Source organism: Peromyscus maniculatus, chromosome 1, assembly GCF_049852395.1.
Source record: "Peromyscus maniculatus bairdii isolate BWxNUB_F1_BW_parent chromosome 1, HU_Pman_BW_mat_3.1, whole genome shotgun sequence".
In the NCBI taxonomy this organism is placed as follows: Eukaryota; Metazoa; Chordata; class Mammalia; order Rodentia; family Cricetidae; genus Peromyscus; species Peromyscus maniculatus.
The window spans coordinates 154,631,917-154,653,077 of NC_134852.1; the positions used below are offsets into that span (position 1 = coordinate 154,631,917).

Consider the following 21,161-nt stretch of genomic DNA (forward strand, 5'->3'; position numbering starts at 1 on the left):
TTGTTGTTGTTGTTGTTGTCATTTCTTTTAGCTGCAGACTGCTGTGTCTGTTAAACAGGTTGGCAGCTGACTGAGCCTGCACAGACCTGGCAGGAGCAGGAGACAGAGCCAACACCTCCTAGGTTATGTTTCTAGCCACAGTTCACACTTACCCAACCAAACACTGCCCTGCTGAGCCTCTTTATATATCCTCAAGGCAACTCCAGCAGAGTGCTTCCTATCCCTGTCAACACGTGAGTTAGCAGGCTCAGAGAGGGTAGGTAACTTTGCTAAGGTCACAGAGCGAGCAGTTGGCTGAACGAAGTGCAGCCTTGTCTTAGTCCACTGGCTTCTTCTTCATCTCACCTACGGACCTCTCAAGCAGAAACCATTCTTAATACAACAGTGTTTATGGAGGAATAAAATACACGGGGTGGGTGCATTTTGTTGGGATCTACCTGAACTAGTTCTGGCCCTCTTGGAGAAGCCCCAGAGGCCCAGGATTCTGGGCTCAGGACTTAAAGTTGGTTCCTCTTTGGGTAGCACCACTGTCCACTGTAGCATCATGGTGTGTAGACATCTTTTTTCACCTGCTGGCCCCTGGAGACACTTCCTGGTAGCACAAATGGCAGGTGCCTGGCCAGCTCCCTGGGGCATCTCAGAGATGTCTCTTGGCTGTCTGTTATGAAGCCAGGTGCCTCGTGCCTGAAATGGCTGGAGCTCTTGTTTGAATTCACATCTGCAAACTCATATCTTTTTTTAAAAAATGTTTTTATTTATTTATGTGTGTATGTGTGTGGGCATGTGCTTGCTTGTGAGTGTAGACAGCCATGGAAGCCAGAAGAGGGCATCAGATCCCCTGAAGCTGGAGTTACAGGCAATTGTGAGCCACCCAACATGAGTACTAGGAACTGAACTTGGGCCCTCTGGAAGAGCAGGAAGCATTCTTAATTTTGTTTGAATAGTTATTTTTATTTTATGCTGCATATAAGTGTTTCACTGCATGCATGTGTGCCATGTGTGTGCAGTGCCCTTAGAGGCCAGAAGAGGGTGTTGGGTCCTCTGGAACTGGGGTTACAGATGGCTGTGAGCTGACATGTCAGTGCTGGGAACTGAACCCCAGGTCCTTTGGAAGAACAGGAAGCATTTTTAACTGCTGAGCCACCTTTCCAGCCCCAAACGTGTATTTTTAAAGTTTGTTGTTTAAATGCCCTTAATTCTTTTCCTTGTTCCCAAATAAATACATGTTCAATATGGACACCTGGGAAAGTACATACACAAACACCACACACACACACCATACACACATACACACACACACACATACACACACACACACACACACACACACACACACACACACACACCACATCATTAAAGAAACCAAGTCAAATGCATTCCTATCATTCTTGGGTGTCATCTGGGACCTGGGAGTTCTCAGTTCTTTTTTCTCCCCTCCCCCAACACACGTACAACCACAGTGCAGCCTGCAGTGTGCTGGGTCCAACCCAGGCAAGATCCTCAGGGAGAAGACAGCTACGGGCCAACAGGCTAGCTCAGAAAGGCTCTCCCACTTACTCCCATACTCCATGCGCCTGTCTGCATCAGCAGTAGGGGGCGGGGCTTCTCCTCATACTGTCCATGGAGCGAGTTTTGCCCAGTGTAGGCAGCCTGGGATGGAAACTTCCTCATATTTCCTAGGTGGCCTGGGCAAGGGCTTTGTCTCCTCAGACAATTCACAGAGCTCTTGAGACAGCTAAATGCAAGAGTATTCGTGAGACACTTTCTACAGTGCCTGGGTGCAGTTAGTGCTCTTACCCATACATGACGCCCTCTCCACGTGGTCATCATCTTGCCGTGTCCTATACTATGACCTCACATGGCTTTCCTCTGTGTGTCTGTGTCTTGGCCAACTCTCTCTCCCCCTTTTATATTTATGTATTATATTTTATATGTATGAGTGTTTTGCCTGCATACATGTGAATGTATATATGTATGCATGTATGTGTGTGCATCATGTGCGTGCAGTGCCTGTGGAGGCCAGAAGAGGGTGTTAGTGCTCGGTCCCCTGGAACTAGAGTTACAGATGGTTGTGAGCCACTATGTTGGTGCTGAAAATTGAACCCTGGTCCTGTGGAGGAGCAGCCAGTGCTCTTAATCACTGAGGCATCTAGCCCCATTGACCAGTCTTCTTTGAAGATCCTGGGTTGTGGCATAGGGCCCCCGCTGGTGGCCTCATTCTCCCCTTCCTTAGAGACCCATCTCCAAATAGTGACACTGTAACATCCTGGTTAGGACTCTGCTGGTGTCCAGGACGCTGCTGTTCAGCTCCTGCTGCTCTATCAGTGTGGAGATTTACCACAAGTGTCCAGCAGGTGGCAGTGCTGTGCTCAGAGGCAGGCTCACTGTTTTCTTATTCATAACAAATCTAATGGTTGGCAAGTGGCAGGATGGGCTGCTGGGCACAGCTGGGGTGAACCTAGTGCTCTGAGGGGCCCTTATTCTAAATACTCACACCCAGTCCTCCCTAGGGGTGTTTGAAGCAGTAGACTTGGGTGAGCCCCCAAGAACACATTTTTCTTCTGAAAGTCGGGAAGTGGGAAGACAGGAGAGTCTGAGGCAGTATTATGTCCTGACTTTGGTTTGCTATCTGACCTCCGTCCCCCTTGGAAGCTGCGTCCAGTAGACCCTGCACAGGACAGTCTGGCTTCTCCCCCTTGGCAACATCCCGTTTCTCTGCATCAAGGAAATACCTCCCTTGTTTTAGAACTGACTACATAGTGTCTGCAAACTCAGGTATGCACACAGCCACAGGCAGATGCCTCCAGGCGGGCTTCATTCCAGACCACATTTGATTCTCACCAGATGTCTCGGCAGTGTCCTTGATGGCCAGAGGGTACATCCTGAATCTGCCCTGGACCCTTTTATGTGTGAGAACCTGCTCTTGTTGGGTCTGGGGTCATGCAATAATGGGGGTAACCACCAAAGTCTATTAAACCAGAAGCAGGTTTTATTCCAAAAAGCCTAAAGAATGGAAATATCACCGCGGGGCACAAAAGCTTATCAGCTAGCTGAGACCACAGCCAGCTTTCGGGATTCTGAGGCTGTGGCAGTTGGATGGGGGGCTATGAACCTCTTTTTATAGTAAGGGGTAAGCATTAGGCATGGACAAAGAAATTTTTACAATTTTGAAGTTAAACTTTTAGAGACAAATTGTTTTAGGTTTTTGCACCTTCCCATTAACAAGGTTTTAGGGGGTTTTAGCTAAACAATATTTGTATATCCCTGTAGCCCTCCCTGACTCAGTTAATTGATGTTTGCCCAGACCTGCAGCTTCTCCTGACCAGCTGGGCTCCCATGGCGGGGGTGGGGGGGTTAAGAAACAATGCAAAGCAGGTTGGCACACAGAACTCATTAAAAGTTAACTTTGGTTTCGGTAATGAGTGGTAGGGGGTTATCGAAGAATAGCTAACTCCAGGGCTACAAAGGGCAATCTTGAGTCAAAGAAAACTAACATTCGAGTTGTTGACAGAGCTGCCCATTGTAAAACACGGAAGGGCCCAGTTAAAGGTTAATCCCCTTTTTGCTGGTCAAGCTGATGGCTGTCAGTTTTCATTCCTTAAGTTTATTCCTACATTCCTGTCTTTTTCCTACATTCCTGTCTTATTCCTGTATCCCTGTCTTATTCCTGTATCCCTGTCTTATTCCTGTATTCCTATCTTATTCCTGTATTCCTATCTTATTCCTACATTCCTGTCTTATTCCTGTATTCCTATCTTATTCCTGTATCCCTGTCTTATTCCTGTATTCCTATCTTATTCCTGTATTCCTATCTTATTCCTACATTCCTATCTTATTCCAACATTCCTGTCTTATTCCTGTATCCCTGTCTTATTCCTGTATTCCTATCTTATTCCTGTATTCCTATCTTATTCCTACATTCCTATCTTATTCCTACATTCCTGTCTTATTCCTGTATTCCTATCTTATTCCTGTATTCCTATCTTATTCCTACATTCCTATCTTATTCCTACATTCCTGTCTTATTCCTGTATCCCTGTCTTATTCCTGTATTCCTATCTTATTCCTGTATTCCTATCTTATTCCTACATTCCTATCTTATTCCTGTATCCCTGTCTTATTCCTGTATTCCTATCTTATTCTTGTATTCCTGTCTTATTCCTATATTCCTATCTTATTCCTATCTTATTCCTGTACTCCTATCTTATTCCTGTATTCCTATCTTATTCCTGTATTCCTATCTTATTCCTGTATTCCTATCTTATTCCTGTATTCCTATCTTATTCCTGTATTCCTATCTTATTCCTGTATCCCTGTCATATTCCTATATTCCTGGGCCCTACACTGTGTCTTCTGATCTGGGGCAGCTGTTTTCTAGATTGCCTTTCTGTCTGTGGTCCTCTGCCTTGTCCTGAGGACACCCAGGTGTGCATTTAGCAGAATTGTCACCAAGCTGCTGCCACTGTGCTCTTGGCATTGTGTCCTGTGAGGTGGCCTGTGGTGACCACTTGCCATGACTAGTGGCATTCTGGTGAGTACCAGGCATCTTACACTGCTACTCCTTCCCTGTTGTAATGAACTCGTCTTTGGGGTGATCCCTGAGATCACCAGTCCAGGCTCACCTGCAGCTCTGGCTTCCACATTGCTTGTCAATATTGATTATTGCCCTCGCCTGTGGAGACTATCCTCCATTTTGTCTCTAGCTGTGTTCACATCAGACAGGAAAGCTATGTTTGTTCACTGTTTTATTTATAGTGAAGTAGATTTATGGGTTTGTCTTTCCTGGCAGATATTATTGGATAACACCTGGTGTTAGTATCTATCTAGACTGGCGAGTGCCCCTTTGGAATGGATCTGAACGTTGTTCAATTGTTTTTATCATCACTGTGACTAGAGAGAAGCAGTTTCAGGAAGGTTATCTGGATCACAGTTTGAGGACATGCACAGTCCATCATGGCGGGGAAGGCATGGTGGCAGATATGTGAGGCAGCTGGTCACATTGCAGCCACTATGGGGAAATAGAGAGATAAGCAGAACCCGGCTCACGTTCTTCTTCTGATTCGATCCAAGCCCCCAAGCCCTGGGATTTTGCCCCCTACATTTACACTTCAATGAACCTAATGTTCATGCCCAGACATGCCCAGAGATGCCCAGACATGCCCAGAGGATTGTTTCCATGGTGGTAATAAATACCAACAAGTCTAGCCGGGCGGTGGTGTCGCACGCCTTTAATCCCAGCACTCGGGAGGCAGAGGCAGGTGGATCTCTGTGAGTTCGAGGCTAGCCTGGGCTACAGAGTGACTTCCAGGAAAGGCCAAAGCTACACAGAGAAACCCTGTCTCAAAAAACAAAAACCAAAATAAGTAAATAAGTAAGTAAGTAAATAAATAAATAAATAAATAAATACCAGCAAGTCAATAGTCAATATAAACTATGACAGGCATGTTCATATCCTTCTTTTCTGACACACAATTATCTCATGCTGTTGTGTGATAGTTTTCTTAGGGAGACATGTCACAAACACACTCTGACTGATAGGGACAGTGACAGATCAAAATAAGGAGACCACTGAAGTCTAACCTAGTGAATCAGTAGTTTATTGGCGTTCCGAGAGATTAGTCACAGGAGCAGGGATGACTCAAAGGCAGCTATGACACCAAAGCCCACCCAGACCTGGGCAATGGCTCATGAAAGCTGGAACCCTGGAGCTCCCTCCCTGCACAGCTTGTAAGCAGCTTGACAGGTCAGAGAGTCTCTTCCAGGCAACTCTGCTGGTTTAAGAGCATCTCAGCAGTCCTGATTGGCTTATATGACTTCAGAGAGGGAGGGGCCTTGTGCATCTGGTCAGTTTCAGGGACATCCTGAGAATTATGAGTTGTTTATTTCCCTCCTTTAATGAACCTCCCTTTAGAATCTTCTGAGTCTTAAGGAGTTTCACCTCCAGTAGTGGAATGTCTCAATTCAGGAAATTGCCACACAACACAGGCTCCTCCTCTCCTTTTCCTGCTTCAGACCATTTCTTCAAGACCTCGCCTCTCTCTAGTGTAGTATGGCTCCTGGGTTACTGCTGATAACACATCTTCCTTAGCCAGATTAGAGGTGCATGTATACTTGTGCGTGCATTCTCTCTCTCTCTCTCTCTCTCTCTCTCTCTCTCTCTCTCTCTCTCTCTCTCTCTCACTGTGGGACCCTAAGGATGCCACAATCCATGATGCTTAAATGTCCTACCAAATATTGACAAGGTATAGTCAGGTATAGAGATTCATGACTGCAATCCTAACATCTAGGAGACTGAGGCCAGGGGTTGACTTTGAGTTCCAAGTCAGCCTGGGCTGCAGAGTAAGGCCTTGTCTGTCTTATTTACTTTTCTATTGCTGTGACAAAATACCATGACTATGGCAATTTATAAAAGAAAGCATTTAATTGGGCTTACCGTTTCAGAGAGTAAGAGTCCATGAAGGCAGAGTGAAGGTATAGTAGTAGGAACAGCTGAGAGCTCACATCTGGATCTATAAGCAGGTGGCGGGGGGGGGGGGGGGGGACACGAGGACGGGGACTGGGAATGTCATGAGTCTTTTGAAAACTCAAAGCCTGCCTGCAGTGACATACCTCCACCAACAAGGCCACACCTCCCAATCCTTCCCAAACACTTCCACCAACTGGGGACCAAGTGTTCAAACATACAAGCCCATGTGGGGGGCATTTTCATTCAAATCACCATATCATCTCAAATAATATAAAGACATTTGCACCCCCTTCCCAAAACTCTGGATCACCATGTCATTTGTGACCCTATACCATGGACATACTGTACAAATAGTTGTTCTGGTCTTTTGTTTGGAGAACAATGACAAGAAATAGAAGTCTGTGCACGTTCAGTACCAATGTGTTTATCCTAAATATTTTTTATCTGTGGCTCATGGTCTCCACAGCTTCAGAGGGCCAGCTGCCCCCACTTCCATCTTTACTTCTCTGTGTGTCAAGAACTATGCATTAATCCCAGCACTTGGAAAGCAGAGGCAAAAGAGTCACCACAAGTTTAAAACCAGCCTGGTTCATATACAATGAGTTCTAGGCCAGCTAGTGCTACATAGTGAGATCAATCCAAATCAATCAAAAGAGAATTGTGGGTTTATGCTAATACCTCATACCACAGTCTGGGGAGATGGCTCAAGAGTTAAGAGCACTGGCTGCTCTTCTAGAGGACCTGGGTTCAATTCCCAACATCCACATGGTGGCTCACAACTGTCTATAACTCCAGTCCCAGGAGACCAGATGCCCTCTGCTGGCCTTCTTGGGTACTGCATGCATGTGGTACACAGACATGAAAACACTCATACATATAAAGTTAATTAATTAATCCCTATACCAAGTCAGCACCACAAGGCTCTGGCTTTTCTTGGAGGTGTATTTTAGCTTCTCTCTTCAGCACAGAAAAACCAGCCCGAGTTCCTCACCTGTGCACCTGTTTGCTAAACTCTGGCTGCAGATGGTGTGCTTAACCACCCAGTATCTGTTTCCTGGGCCCTTCCTACCCTATTCCTGCCTCTTCACCAGTGAGCTCTACCATAGCAACCAGGAATTATGAAGGGAAGAGGCCAGCAGAGGTGACTCTTTAATGAAGTGCCTGGCAGAAATGATCATCCTGTGGTTATGGTTATCTGTTCTATGGTTTTTTTTTTTATGTGTGTGTATGTTCCTGCATTTCTGATTTTATTTGTTTCTAAAAAATTAGCATGCAAATGGAATAAACACACAAAGGGGGCCCTTGGGGACACTCTCCCCAGACTGCCCATACTCAGTGCCTCTGTTTCTTCTCTTAGTGTCCATCATATTATGACCCTTGGTAGAAGAAAAAATGGTGACAGGATTCTGAGGATGCAACTTCAAACCTCCTGAATTCAAATTATCTGGGGGAGGGGGTAATGAGTCTGGATTAATTGCTCAGTGAGCCTGTAGTAACCGAGTCCTCTTTACTGACTAGAGAGCAATTAAATTAAGCTGCTACAAAATGCTGTCTCCGCAAAGCCTTCGAGGAGAGCTGATTAGCCAAATTGTGTCTTCAGTTTAAGGAGCAAAAATTCCCAGCTCAAACTGGTTGAAGCAAGCAGGGGGGACAAAAAAATAGGCCTCATTAATGTCTCTGAAAAACCCCAGGGGCAGTGTGAGGGTGGTGTAGCTCAGAGGAGTCCCAGCAGGGTCCTGTGGATTATTCCATGGGCCTCCCTGGCTCCTGGTCCCTCCCTCAGGTTCTTGTGGCTCTTCTCTTCCCTGCTCCCCTTGGAGTGCTAGCCCCAGCAGCTGTAAGAGCTAGCTTCAGCAGCTGTAAGTGCTAGCTCCAGCAGCTGTAAGTAAGTACTAGCTCCAGCAGTAAGTAAGTGCTAGCTCCAGCAGCAGTAAGTGCTAGCTCCAGCAGCTGTAAGTGCTAGCTTCAGCAGCTGTAAGTAAGTGTTAGCTCCAGCAGCTGTAAGTGTTAGCTCCAGCAGCTGTAAGTAAGTGCTAGCTCCAGCAGCTGTAAGTGCTAGCTCCAGCAGCTGTAAGTAAGTGTTAGCTCCAGCAGCTGTAAGTGCTAGCTCCAGCAGCTGTAAGTAAGTGTTAGCTCCAGCAGCTGTAAGTGCTAGCTCCAGCAGCTGTAAGTGCTAGCTCCAGCAGCTGTAAGTGCTAGCTTCAGCAGCTGTAAGTGCTAGCTCCAGCAGCTGTAAGTAAGTACTAGCTCCAGCAGCTGTAAGGGCTAACTCCAGCAGCTGTAAGTGCTAGCTCCAGCAGCTGTAAATGCTAGCTGCAGCAGCTGTAAAGAACGTTACTTTTCCAGAAGTCCTAACAGCTGTCCCGACCTCCTGAGTCTGCTTGGGCTTGGAGGTTCCTCCCTGAGCCTTACCTGCCGAGATGGAGAAGCCAGCTGCGTAGCCATGGCCTGTCCTTCTGCAGGATCGGGTGCACCTGACCATCTGAACCAACAAGAGCTGGGCAGGCAATCCCAGAGATGAGGCAGGTGCTTGAGTGAAGTGGGGCCACCAGGCAGGCAGGCAGGCAGAGCATCAGTATCTCCTGTCGGATCCATCCAGCAATAGTGAGAGTGTCACAGGGGACACGGCACTATTTTTCGAGTGCTTTTAACAACCACTGTCTACTTCTCCCTATCCTCTTTGCAGAGTGGTTGCTTTCATTGACATTGCTGAGGTAAAGTGGACTCTGTACACTGATCAGAGACATAGTCTGTTGATCCAGGGCCAATGTCCTCACCCACAATGGCTTTGTCCTTGGTGTGGCAGACCTTCCTCCCCCTGCGAGGTCATTGCCTGGCAGAGGTGTCCAGTCACCTGTGCAGGGACCTCCCTGCCCCTTTGAACTGGGATGGGGTGCTGTACCTATTTTCGGGGCTCAGTGTCATGTGATCTTTGATGTCCTTGTCCTCTGTGACTCATACAAACCTGTGAGAGGGACACTAGTCCCACTTAATGACAAGGACATCCATAAGCTTGAAGGTGAAGGCCAAGCTAATGGAAGGTCTGGGACCCAGTCCAAATGTGTTTGGCCTCATAGCTACCTGGGCTATAATTACCGTGTCAACCCCTAGAAGGACTTGGAAGGGATGGGTCACATGGTGGGGCTGCCCTACCTATGGAAGATCGGATTGCATTTAAATGCAGCAAGAAGCTGTGCTTGCATGTGGAAGGACAAGTGCAGGCCTCCTTGCACACAACACAGGGATAGGGCTCTGAGCATCCCCACGGCCATGCATAATAGCTTCCTGCCTGGGAGCATGGACCAGTAAGAATCCTGACCTCTGTTTTACAGAGCTCAGCTCCCATATCAGGAAAAGACCTACTTGTCTTTTGGACAATGTGTCTGTCTCTCTGAATCTGTGTGGAAAGAACTCAGTCACCTTCCTGACCCCTTGCCCAAGAGAAGAGCATAGGTTCCTAACTATCCAGGGATTCCCTCTCTCCACTCTTAGCTGGGAGCCTGGGACCTTCCCAATCTTTGGCGTGCAAGGGTGTGAGGTCTGTGGGCCTCAATCTACAAGGCTGGGTGGAGTGAGGTCTGCCAGGGCCTCTGCCATACTTTTAAATGTGGTAGGGTGCTGGGCACAGGCTTGTGGCCTGGGCAACCTTAGGTGCCAAAGCTCACTCAACATCTGTGTCTCAGCCCTAGACAGCAGGGGGCACTGGAGTCTCATGTAGCTTCTGTGTCTCAGGCCCAGCCCAAGTCTCTGTCTCAGGAGGGGCCACAGAGGTCTCACTCAGTCTCTTGTCTCAGGCCTGCAGGTACGGCCATGTCCAACATCTGGAACATCTGCTCTTCTACGGCGCGGACATGAGTGCACAGAACGCCTCGGGGAACACAGCCCTGCATATCTGTGCCCTCTACAATCAGGTCAGTGGCATGCACATCCCTCATCCTAACCTTGGGTGTGCACTGGGCAAGGGATGGAGGGGCTGGCCTGGATGTCTATGCAACCCTTACCCGCTGCCTTAGTGGGAACCAGAGACCGGTGAAGCTGAGCAACCGCAGGTCACATTCCAGGTCTACAGTCAGCCCTGCGCAGTGCCAGTGACCCGGGCTGCTTGTTGTCTAGAAGACACAGGAGGAGCTGGGACCACTTGTTCCCTTGGCTGAGTGCCAACTTTGCTTGGCACCTGGGTCACCACTGCTCTCTCCTTTTCACTTGTGGTTAAATGTGCATTAACAAATGTCACTCTCGGAAACATTGTGGGTGCACAGTTCTTTGACGTCCAGTGTATTCAGTGCAGCACAGCCATCCCCACCTCCAGAACTTCTTATCTTCCCAGACTGAATCTCTGTTCCCAGGAGACACTGACCCCTTGACCCCTTCCCAGCCCCCAGTATCCCGTCCTGCTTTCTGCTGGGTCTGAGGACTCTAGGGACCTCCAAAGACTAGGATCCTGCAGGAGCTGGCTTCTTCTACTCAGCATCTTGTTCTCATGGTCCAACCTGTGGTAACAAGTGTCAGGTGCTCTTCCTTCCAAAGCTTGTTCCCACACCACTGAGGGATGGGCACCTTTGCTCACCCCCTCTCCTGTGGGTGGACACGTGGCTTGTTCTGCCTTTGGCTGTTGTGGTTTGTGCTGCCATGAACCCAGGTGTGCAGACTCAGGCTCTAGCCTCAGCTTTCTTCTGGCCCCCAGGCTGATAAGCAGAAATCAAGGTAAATGATATACACTGATGTACTGCACCCCTCCCCCAAGCTACTGTGTCTGACCCTGGTGGTGTGTTCTGGAAGCCCCAGAGACTGGAGAACATGGTCTCTGCTCTCTGAGAGAGAGAGAGAGAGAGAGAGAGAGAGAGAGAGAGAGAGAGAGAGAGAGAGAGAGAGAGAGAGAGACTGACTTTAGTGGCTGGGACTTGGGTCCTGGACCATGGGTACCCTGAGCTGGATGAGGAGGAGAAATGAGAGACTCATGTCACATGGGAGGGCTGAGGATAGTGTTGCTCAAAGTGGGTGGACTGCAGAGGGTCAGCCTCAGCGAGCAGAGAGGGTACCAATGACCTTGGTGCTCAAGGTCAGGTTGACGTAGGACAACCCCCCTGAGGACCCCTACTTTCTTCTTTCTCCTCTCTGACTTCACAGAACCTCCAGCCTGGGGCTGGAGGGGTCTCAGTGGCAAGGCTCTGCTGCACAACTCTGGGGTCTAGCCTCAGTGAACACTGACTTCTCTTCCAATCTCAAAGCCATCATAATCCTATCCCACCGCTGACAGTGACTCTGGATGACAACTCAAGCCTAAGCCCACACCCAAGTTTGTTCCTAGCTCCTAATGGCTGGTCCCAAGTCCACTCTACATCCAACCAGTAACTTTCCAGGATCCTTCACCCTTGAAAACTACAAACCCTTCAAGACCATATTCACACGGTCCACACCCAGTCAAGACTTCTTTTGACCTTGTAGCCTTTGTGGCTGCCTGGCTATGCAAACCACTGTCCTGAGTAGGCAGATGGAGTTGGTGTCTCACTGGAGTGTCTTGCAGTGGCCCTGGCTCACTTGCAGAGGGTATTCACAGTGACAACGCCCCCCCCCAGGTCCACTGTGGAGCTCCACAGGGGGAAGCCTTATTAAGTATGGGAATACTCAGCTGCCTTAGAAAACACATCATGAGGCTTGGCTGGGTCTAGGAAAACATCTGTACCAACATCTGCTTCATAATGATTGCATGCGATGGGAAAACATGGCTTAATTCCACTCAGTATATTTCAAGCATATTTTAATCACAAAAAATATAGGAAATCACAGTTTTTGTCACTTAAAGTAATTGTGGGCATGATGGTCTTTGAAAGGGAGGCTGCAGGATTTTATTAGGCAGCCTGTGTTCATAGCTGTATAGGAGATTGGTCCTGCTGGGGTTCACTCCACAAACCCCAGAGCTGTCTCCATCCCTACGAGGGTCCCTAGATGGTCAGGGCTCCCAGGGAAACCTCCCCCACCTCCCACCCCTCCACCCCCCCCACACACACACCGTCGGCTAGAACAGAGGTAGCTGACTTTCCAGGGACCATTGGTAAACACTTTATGCTTTGGTCACTGCCTGGACCCTCTGATCACATGTCAGCTCAGCAGCGAAAATACAACAGTTGGAAGCAACAAGTCATGGATAGTGGCCATGCTGCAAGAAAGCTGTTCAGTAGGTAGGGGGGTGATCAGGCCCATGGACTGTTGGCCAAGCTATGGACTAGAAGGCTACACTGTTCATCTCTCCATCTCACTTATAGATTGTCCCTCCCTGGGGCTGGGTGACCTCCATCCTACAGGCCAGTGAGCCTGAGCAAGAGTGGGGAGAGTTGTCCCCTCCCCAAAGCTGTCCCCTCATGATGGCAGCCTGCTACCTCCCACTTCAGACAGGATGCCTGTTCTCTGCATCCTGGGACAGATTCATCCAAGGTGACTAAGCTCGATATTGGCAGCCTGCCTTGTGTTACTTCCAGGGATACTGTGTTAGTTCATAGGCTCTGCAGTTATTGGCCAGACAGCCCCTGACACCATGACAAGCTGGGATGTCAGTGAGTGTACCAGAATCTGCGCTCCCCTGGATGGTAGGCGGGTCTTCACTCTCTGCCCTCAGCCCTTCCGGAGTCTATAACTGTGTCTAAATTGTGTGAGTGAAGCCGCCTCGGCACAGCTTCAAAATCAGTCTTGCATAGCTTCCCGGAACTCATAGGAGCTGTCCCAGGAGTGAAGGATAACCCAGCCTTCAGTCTGTCCCCTCTGTATCATCACCTTGCTGGCCTCTGTCCACTGACAAGTGATCTATGTGGATGCACAGACTTGGCTGTGGATGACAGAGACCACATCAGCACCATTACATAGGAGTCAGATCATGATGCTGAGGATGTGCCCCAGGGAGGGACGGAATTCAGAAGGGCAGGATTGGGGCAAGGAGAGAAGCGACCTCAGAGACATGCGGTAGTGATAAGGAGGCCTGGCCCACTGGGCTCCACTGAGCATAAACTGGGACCTGGGTGTGCGTTTGGGTAGCCCGTGAGTCTGGGATGACTAAGAGGCTGAAGTAGAAACCAAACATCTGTGATACCTGGCAAGGGGGGAGGGCTCAGCAACTCAAGGCTGTGGTGGTGATATTGAAGGTAATGATGGTGGTGACAGTGATAGTAATCATGGTGATGATGTTCATGGAGATGATGGAGGTAATGTTGGTGATGCTGGTGATAATGAGATGATGGTAGTGATGGTGATTATAGTGATGAAGATGCTATTATGGTGAAGAGAGCAGAATGATAATGAGGATGGTGATGATGATAGTGATGGTTGTGATACTTATGGTGAAGGTGATGTAGTGAAGTTGATGATGGTGGTGGTGATGGTGATGGTAAAGTTAGTGATGACAGTGATGATGAAGTGATGATAGTGGTAGTGATGATGGTGATATTAAACTCAGTGATGGTAATGGTGGTGGTGGTGGTGGTGGTGATATAATGACAACGATTGTCTTTAATGAGCCAATCCTTAGATCTGGAAGCCCCAGGTGTGTAGAAAGCTACGTGTGCTTTATCAATTTCATCATGACACTTCTAATAAAACACACTGTGATCAGAATATTCTCTTTCCTCTCATGCAATCAACTAATTAGGGCTTTGATTGTAAGCAGCAAATTGATTCTAATCTTTGGACTCTCCCGCCTCACGCTGGCTTCCCAAGAGCTCCCGAGGGAGAAAGCAACACCCTGGATAATGAGGGATCAGAGGAAGCTTAAATATCAAAGGTTACTAGAGCAGCCTACTTTGTCTAAAAGATACACACACACACACACACACACACACACACACACAAAGCACACACACACATAAAGCACCCATGCACACATATACACGCATACACACAAACATACACTCTTCCTCTTGGTGGTATGCTGTTTATATGTGTGCGGAGGGGAGTGTTTTCAATGTGTATCTCTGTGCCTTGCTGGTTTCTCGTGGGACATGTGTCCACTCTGTGGCTTCTTCCCTGGGGCCGTCTGAGAGCCATCATCTCCATAGGCATCATGGCTGTGGGTCTCTCAGAATGGACTGCTGTCTGGTGATGTAATAAAGCAACTTTGACCAAAAGCCACTAGGAGGAGAATGGGTGTATTTGGCTTCCCCTTCCAGGTTACAGTTCATCAGTGAGGAAAACCAGGGCAAAAACTTGAAGTAGAAACTATGGAGGAATGTTGCTTGCTGGCTCACTCAGGCTCATGCTTAGCTACCTTTCATGCTTAGCTACCATTCCCAGGACCACCCACCTAGGGAATGGTGCTGCCCACAGTGGGCTGATCCCTTCTATATTAATTAAAAATCAAGACAGTCACCTCCAGACATTCCCACAGACCAATCTGATCTGGCAGTCTTTCAACTGAGACTCCCTTCTCAGCTGACTCCATGCTGTATCAAGTTGACAAAGTGAACTAGGACAGATGGCATCCATACAGCCTTTCATTTGAGAGCCTTGTGGATACCATTGCCTGGTGTTTTCTTCATACTGGTCAGCAGATCCAGGTTAGGAAGTGGTGAAGTAAGGCTTCCATTCCAACTCTGCTCCCTGCCCCCCAGCCTTCAGGGGCTGGATGGAGCTAAGGGGGTACAGGTTAAGCCAAAGCCTGGTGCCCTGGAGCATGTGAAGTAAGTGGTCTCAACTAGCCTGGTCCTTTTTTACAGTACACTATTGAAGGCTGCAGAATCACCTTGGTGATGTCTGTATCTTAACCCTTCACATGCCAGCTTTTCCTGAGTGCATGCATGTTTGATCCATGGCTGCCTTTACAGGCTTATGTTCAAGGATAACTTCACCTGGAAATGAGGTCCTGCTTCATGTCTGAACAATGAATGACTCAAGTCTATGACATTCTTGTGATGGTGCCTCATGTAGCTGTGCTAGGACGTGAAGTCTTGGGTTGGTCTTGGTGGCATTGCTGGCCCTTCTGGACTATCATGGGCTGCAACTCTGGTTTTATCCTTCTCTGCTGTGTGCCAAGATGAGTAGAAACACACCACTTCCAAGCTCTCCCGAAGCACATGCCCCAGGTGACACCCATCCTGCTTGTCCAGGTCTGTCCACTCTTGATCCATCCCCACCTGTTCCACCACCTGTCCCCACCAAGGCCTCTGATACCCCTCCCAGGACCACGGTATTCACTGTCCAAGTACACCTGTCGCTAGAAATTGTCTCTGAGACCTGCCCCATAGTGCCATCCATGATTCCCTCACACCTGGCTGTTTCTACAATGTCTTTGCATTTGTCTGTCTGTGGGGATCCTGCCATCTGTGACCACAGCTTCTCTCCTTCTCACACCAGGGCTCAGCCTCATCTTCATCAAATTGTCGACTTTTTTTTTTTTTTTAAGATTTATTTATTATGTATACGGTGTTCTGCCTACATGCCAGAAGAGGGCGCCAGATCTCATTACAGATGGTTGTGGTTGCTGGGAATTGAACTCAGGACCTCTGGAGGAAAAGTCAGTGCTCTTAACTGCTGAGCCATCTCTCCAGCCCCAAACTGTCCACTTTTGAAGGCCACGCAAAGACCTTCAGAACAGCCCATCCTGAGCTGGCTGCTTCTCCTCCCCCCACCACTCTGCCTATCCCAAGCTCACACATGCACACAGTAACCCTCTACTTTGATTCTGTGTCCCTAGGGACTGGCATGGTCATTGGCTTGTCCACTCCCCATATGCATGGATGACTGTGACTTTCAATCTGTCCCTTCACCTGCAAGTGGACAGGATATCAAGGGCCACAGCTCATGGAGCCCCAGGCATGAGGCCCATGGTTAGGTGCATGGTGGCTTCAGAAAGACTCCTCTCGGGGAAGCTACATATTTTTAAGTGTCTCAGAATGCACAAAGAGAAAAACTGGCAAGGGAATGGGCCTTAGAAGGTGAACACAAATTGCTGATGTATTCATACTTCATTGATTTTTTTTAAAGTATGGAAACCTGCCAGATAAGATTCAAGCCATCCAAGAGAGTACAGGGGAATGGTTAAGCTCTGCATCAATGCCTTGGGGCTGCCATCCTCACCCTCCTGAAGCTCCAGATTGCCCTGTTTTCTCACCTAACCCTTCATTTCCATTCTTACCCGATTCAAGCAAAGGCATCCCCACAACTTCTACTTCCTTCTTGTGACATGGACCTCTTGTTACCCAGTGGAGTGCTGTGCCAGGCGAGTGAGGTGGGGCAGGGAGGTATAGAATTCATGCTTGCCCAGGCGTGTGCACACATGCATGTGCACACACACACACACACACACACACACACACACACACACTCACATATATGCACACGTGTGTTGAAGCATAACTGTTAGTAAGCTGCAGAAACCCCTGGCCCTTCAGTTCTGAAGCAGCTGACTGACTGGAACTGTTAACTAAGAATTTGGGAGAGTCCTGCCAGGGTTGCCCTATGATATCAGAGAAATCAGGGCCCCCTCTTGGGGTTCCTAGTTTCATTAATAAAAGAGTGTAACAACAGACTCAAATGGAAGCTTTTATTAGAGTTTTGAAGAAAATCCCCAGGGCAGGCAAGCTGTGAGTCTCAGCAGCTGCCTGAGGGAGAATGGAGAGAAGGGGAAAACCATGCCTGAAGGTCAGACATGGAGAGAATGAGCAGCGGCATGATGGAGAACGAGCTTGAGAAAGAAAGCCCAGCATACCAAAAGAAAGCACACTCAGCTCTGGCCGGCATCCCAAAGGAAGACACAGGAAAGAAGGAAAGGGGAAAGCTCTGCCTTTTGAGACCTGAATCAGAAAGGTCACAGACTCAACAGACTGCATGGAGGCTGATAGGGGCTCTGCTAGGCAGAGGGACTTCTGGGAAGGAAAAGTACAGTATCTCATGAAAGGGATAATTATTCCTTCCATCTCTTTAACATGGCTTAAAGTGTCCCCACCTTCTTAGGGGTGACCTCTCCTTGCTAGGGATCATCCCTTCCTCCTAGGGGTGTCTCCTCCTTCCTAGGAATGGTTCCTTAGCCAGACTAGTGAACTGCCCAACTGAAATGTTTGGTCTCCACTCAAGCCAGAGCTTCCGTGTCAGAATGAATTCTGCCTTTGCAGCCTGGCCATCATCGAAATTGTGGGTCAGGCTTCTGGGGTTAGTTCATATGGACTCTGGAGCAGCCCCTTTGTGGGTGGGTAGAAAGGTTTTCTGGGATTCTTCCTCTGTCCCACCTGGGTGGGTGTGGATGACAGGGCCAGGGGAGGATTTATTCCTAGCCGCTTGTAGGAATGTTCGTGAGAATTGAGGCACTTTTGAAAGGACTGCAGGAGCCGGGGGGTGGGGGGTTGGGGGGGTGTTGCCCAGGAGCTGGAGGTGTTTGTAAGCAGCCATTTGGGTTCTGGGAACCAGTCTTGGATTCTCTGCCAGAGCAGCGCCCACTCTTCACCCCTGACCTTTCTACATGGGTTCTGGGGCTCAAACTCAGGTCCTCACGCTTGCATGGCATGCGCTTTACCGACTTCCCCACCCCCAGCCTGTCTTTGTTCTCCCGGGAAGCACCACACAAGGCTTCCGGAGAGCCTGAACTTGGCAGCCATCGTCTCCCGATAAAGTCCATGCCACCAGCTCACAAGTGGACTTTCACTTTATCATTTGCAGGACAGCTGCGCCAGAGTGCTGCTATTTCGGGGTGGAAACAAGGAATTGAAAAACTACAACAGCCAGACGCCATTTCAGGTAAAGAGAGCCCCTGACTCCACCATGGCAGGCTGCAGCTCCCAGGCTGCATCGGGCCAGTGACTGTGGCCACAGTACCTCCTGTGGGGAGGCTGCTCTGCATTCCTGTTGCATGGCACCTGAGGTGGTTCCGGTTGCCTGTCCATGCAGCCTGCTTCCTTTAGACCAAACTGTGGGAATAATGCAGAGACTCATCTCTGTAGAAGGTTCTAGAAGGGCAATGCAGTAAGGCCACTTTCAATCTGCAGCTGTTGGAAAGTGCTGACTAAATAGTTTGTCTCAGAAAGTGTGAATTTGACGGGCAGGGGCTTATCGCTTCCTGTATTCTCCTCCGCTCCCATTCCAGCATGGAGGGAGTACAACCTCCACTGGGCCTTGCCTGGCCATGTTCTGGGAACATACAACTCAGCTCATAATTGTTGATAAACTAGGGAAGATGCATAGGACACAAGTGTTAACATCTTAACCTTTTTAGAAGATCTGATAAAACAAATTTGGTGGCATTAAGGGCATTCAGAATGTTGCTCAGCCATTACTGCCATCTGGCTGAGAACTCTACCATCACCCCCAAAGGAGGTCATGTCCCCACTAAGGTGCCACTTCCAGCCCCTCCCCCACCCCCAAGGCAGTCACTCAACCACTTTCTGCCTCAACAGAGCCTTCTCTTCTGGACAGTTCATACAAAGGGAACACATGGGCCATGACTCTGTGGGCTTGACTTCTTCAGTTGATGGTGATATTTGATGTTCAGCTGGACAATCCACATCTCCTAACACATCCCACTGTAGAGTGGAGGTTTCCCATAATTGAGCAATGCAGAAGGAGACAGATGAAGGTTTTTCTTGACATTCAGGATCAGAGGGTAAAGCCCTTTGTTGGTGACCAGGATCCTGTAGTCCTTGTACTCACCCTGTTTTAAAGCAGCGGCTCACCCTAGGCACTGGCCAGTGATGACTGTCACTTGGCACTGGGTAATATCATGGTTCTAGAGGCTGTGGTTTGCTGGAAAATGAATAAGACTTCCAGGCTATTCTGGGCCCCCTTTCTCCAGGGGTTTGGAATGTCTTTCCTTGTTGAGGGTTCAGGGGTACCCAGTGCTATTGGTATCGTGTATATTTGTTTTAAGATTAAGATCGCTTTGTCTTCTCTACGGATTTCCTCTTCGTGAGGTCATAAGCTGGGTTCTGAGATGCCTCACTGTTGTGTTCCCAGCTGAATTATACATGGAATGAGCTGGCCTTGGCAGAGCTCATGAGGAACTGAACCTGGACACACACATGCCCATGCATGGCTGTTCTCAGGGAGTTTCCGTGTAAATCTAGCCAGGACTCTGTTTTGCCTGTCCCCACAAGGAGCTGTGGCCCAGTGTCCTCCCTCCTGCCATCTTAGGAGTGGCCATGGTGTCATTGGTTAGTGTGATCAGTCCAGCCTCCAGCCCTGAAGGGGAAGGCTGCAAACCCCAGTTCTGATCTGCTGATGTCCCTGCATTAGCCTTGACCTGAGAGAGACTGTGAACTAAATGGTCTTTTTTCATTCTTATGTCTATACCTAGAGAATCCCAAGGGTTGTTAAGAGCTCTGCTCTATGAATGGAGGTAAAAGCCAAATATGTGATGTGATGTGTGTGTATGCATGTTCACATACAGGTTCATGTGTGCGTGTATGTACATGCACCTGTGTGTCATTCTTCACAATATACTGTCTGCCCTGTGTTTTGAGACTGGGTCTCTCCCTTGATCTTGAATCTGTCAATTAGGCTGGGTTGGTGTGTAATATGAATCTTAAAAGGTTTTATAATAATAATAAAAAAAAACCCAGAGCCAGATATTGGGGCAAAACTGAAAGATCAGACAAGTACAACAGCTAGCCACAACTTCTTATCTCTATGAAATCTTCCATCTAAAGAGCGTGAGTTCCTATTTCTCGTACCTTATATACCTTTCTCCGCCCTGCCATCACTTCCTTCGATTAAAGGCGTGTGTGCTTCCCAGTACTGGGATTAAAGGTGTGTGCCACCACTGCCTGGCTCTGTTTCCAGTGTGGCCTTGAACTTACAGAGATCCACACGGGGATCTCTGCCTCCCAAATGATAGGATTAAGGGTGTGTGCCACCACTGTCTGGCCTCTATGTCTAATCTAGTGGCTGGCTCTGTCCTCTGAACCTCAGATAAGTTTATTAGGGTACACTATTTCACCACACTGGTGGGTCACAGGACCCCAGGGACCTACCTACTGGGCACCCCTCAGTGCTGGGCTTGCAGGCCCATGCCACCACACCCCTACTTTTTAAAAAATGAGATCCGGAGATCAAACTTGGGTCCTCATGTGGGAGCCATCATCTCCCAAGTCCCAAAATAATGTATCTCTTGTTCATCACCACAGTGCAGGGTCTGGAGTCAGGCAAAGATGTGGTAGCCTGAGGGAAAGCATCGTTGACCGGGCTGGCTGGTAGCCTGCTGTTCCCGCCAAGGGCATGTGGCTGGGGAAGCCGCTCATTTTTATGTCTCTGCTCTCCAAAATTCTGCGAGTCTTATTTGGGATTCAGGCTCTGTGTTCCCATAGAAACAGGGGAGTTGAAGTTGTATTTCTAGACGAGGGACAGGAGCCCGAACTACCCAAAATGTGACTGGCAGACGATACATATTTATGATGGAAAGTGATCTGAGTAGAATCTGCCATCTCAGCCAGGCCAATGCACACTACACTTGGAGTGACTTCCATTAGCAGGTGATGCTGCTTGCAGGTGCTGGGGGAAATGAGGCCAGCCAGGCCGCACCCTGCTCCCACCAAGAGTACATCAGGCAGACAGGTAGCCAGCAAGTAGACAGACGTGTACTGTACTATGTCAGGTCTGCTAAACAGCACGAGAAGCAAAGCATGGTGGGAGAGCAGAGTGGAATGGAGGTTGGTACCCCAGACGGCCTTCGCGACACCAGAGCAGAGGCCAGGAGAAAGGGAGGGATGGAGGGAGGGGGCCCTTTGGA

General features: G+C 48.7%; 1 protein-coding gene across 3 annotated transcripts in view; it reads left to right on the plus strand.

Annotated features, from left to right (window-relative positions):
- Shank2 (SH3 and multiple ankyrin repeat domains 2) overlaps nucleotides 1-21,161 on the plus strand; it is a 470,619-nt gene that overhangs the window by 110,685 nt on the left and 338,773 nt on the right. For all 3 annotated transcript variants that reach the window (XM_076555951.1, XM_076555924.1, XM_076555928.1), the window contains exons 9-10: nucleotides 10,261-10,377; nucleotides 18,101-18,178. In XM_076555951.1, coding sequence (XP_076412066.1) covers nucleotides 10,261-10,377; nucleotides 18,101-18,178 — 195 coding nt within the window. The remainder of the gene's footprint in view (nucleotides 1-10,260; nucleotides 10,378-18,100; nucleotides 18,179-21,161) is intronic.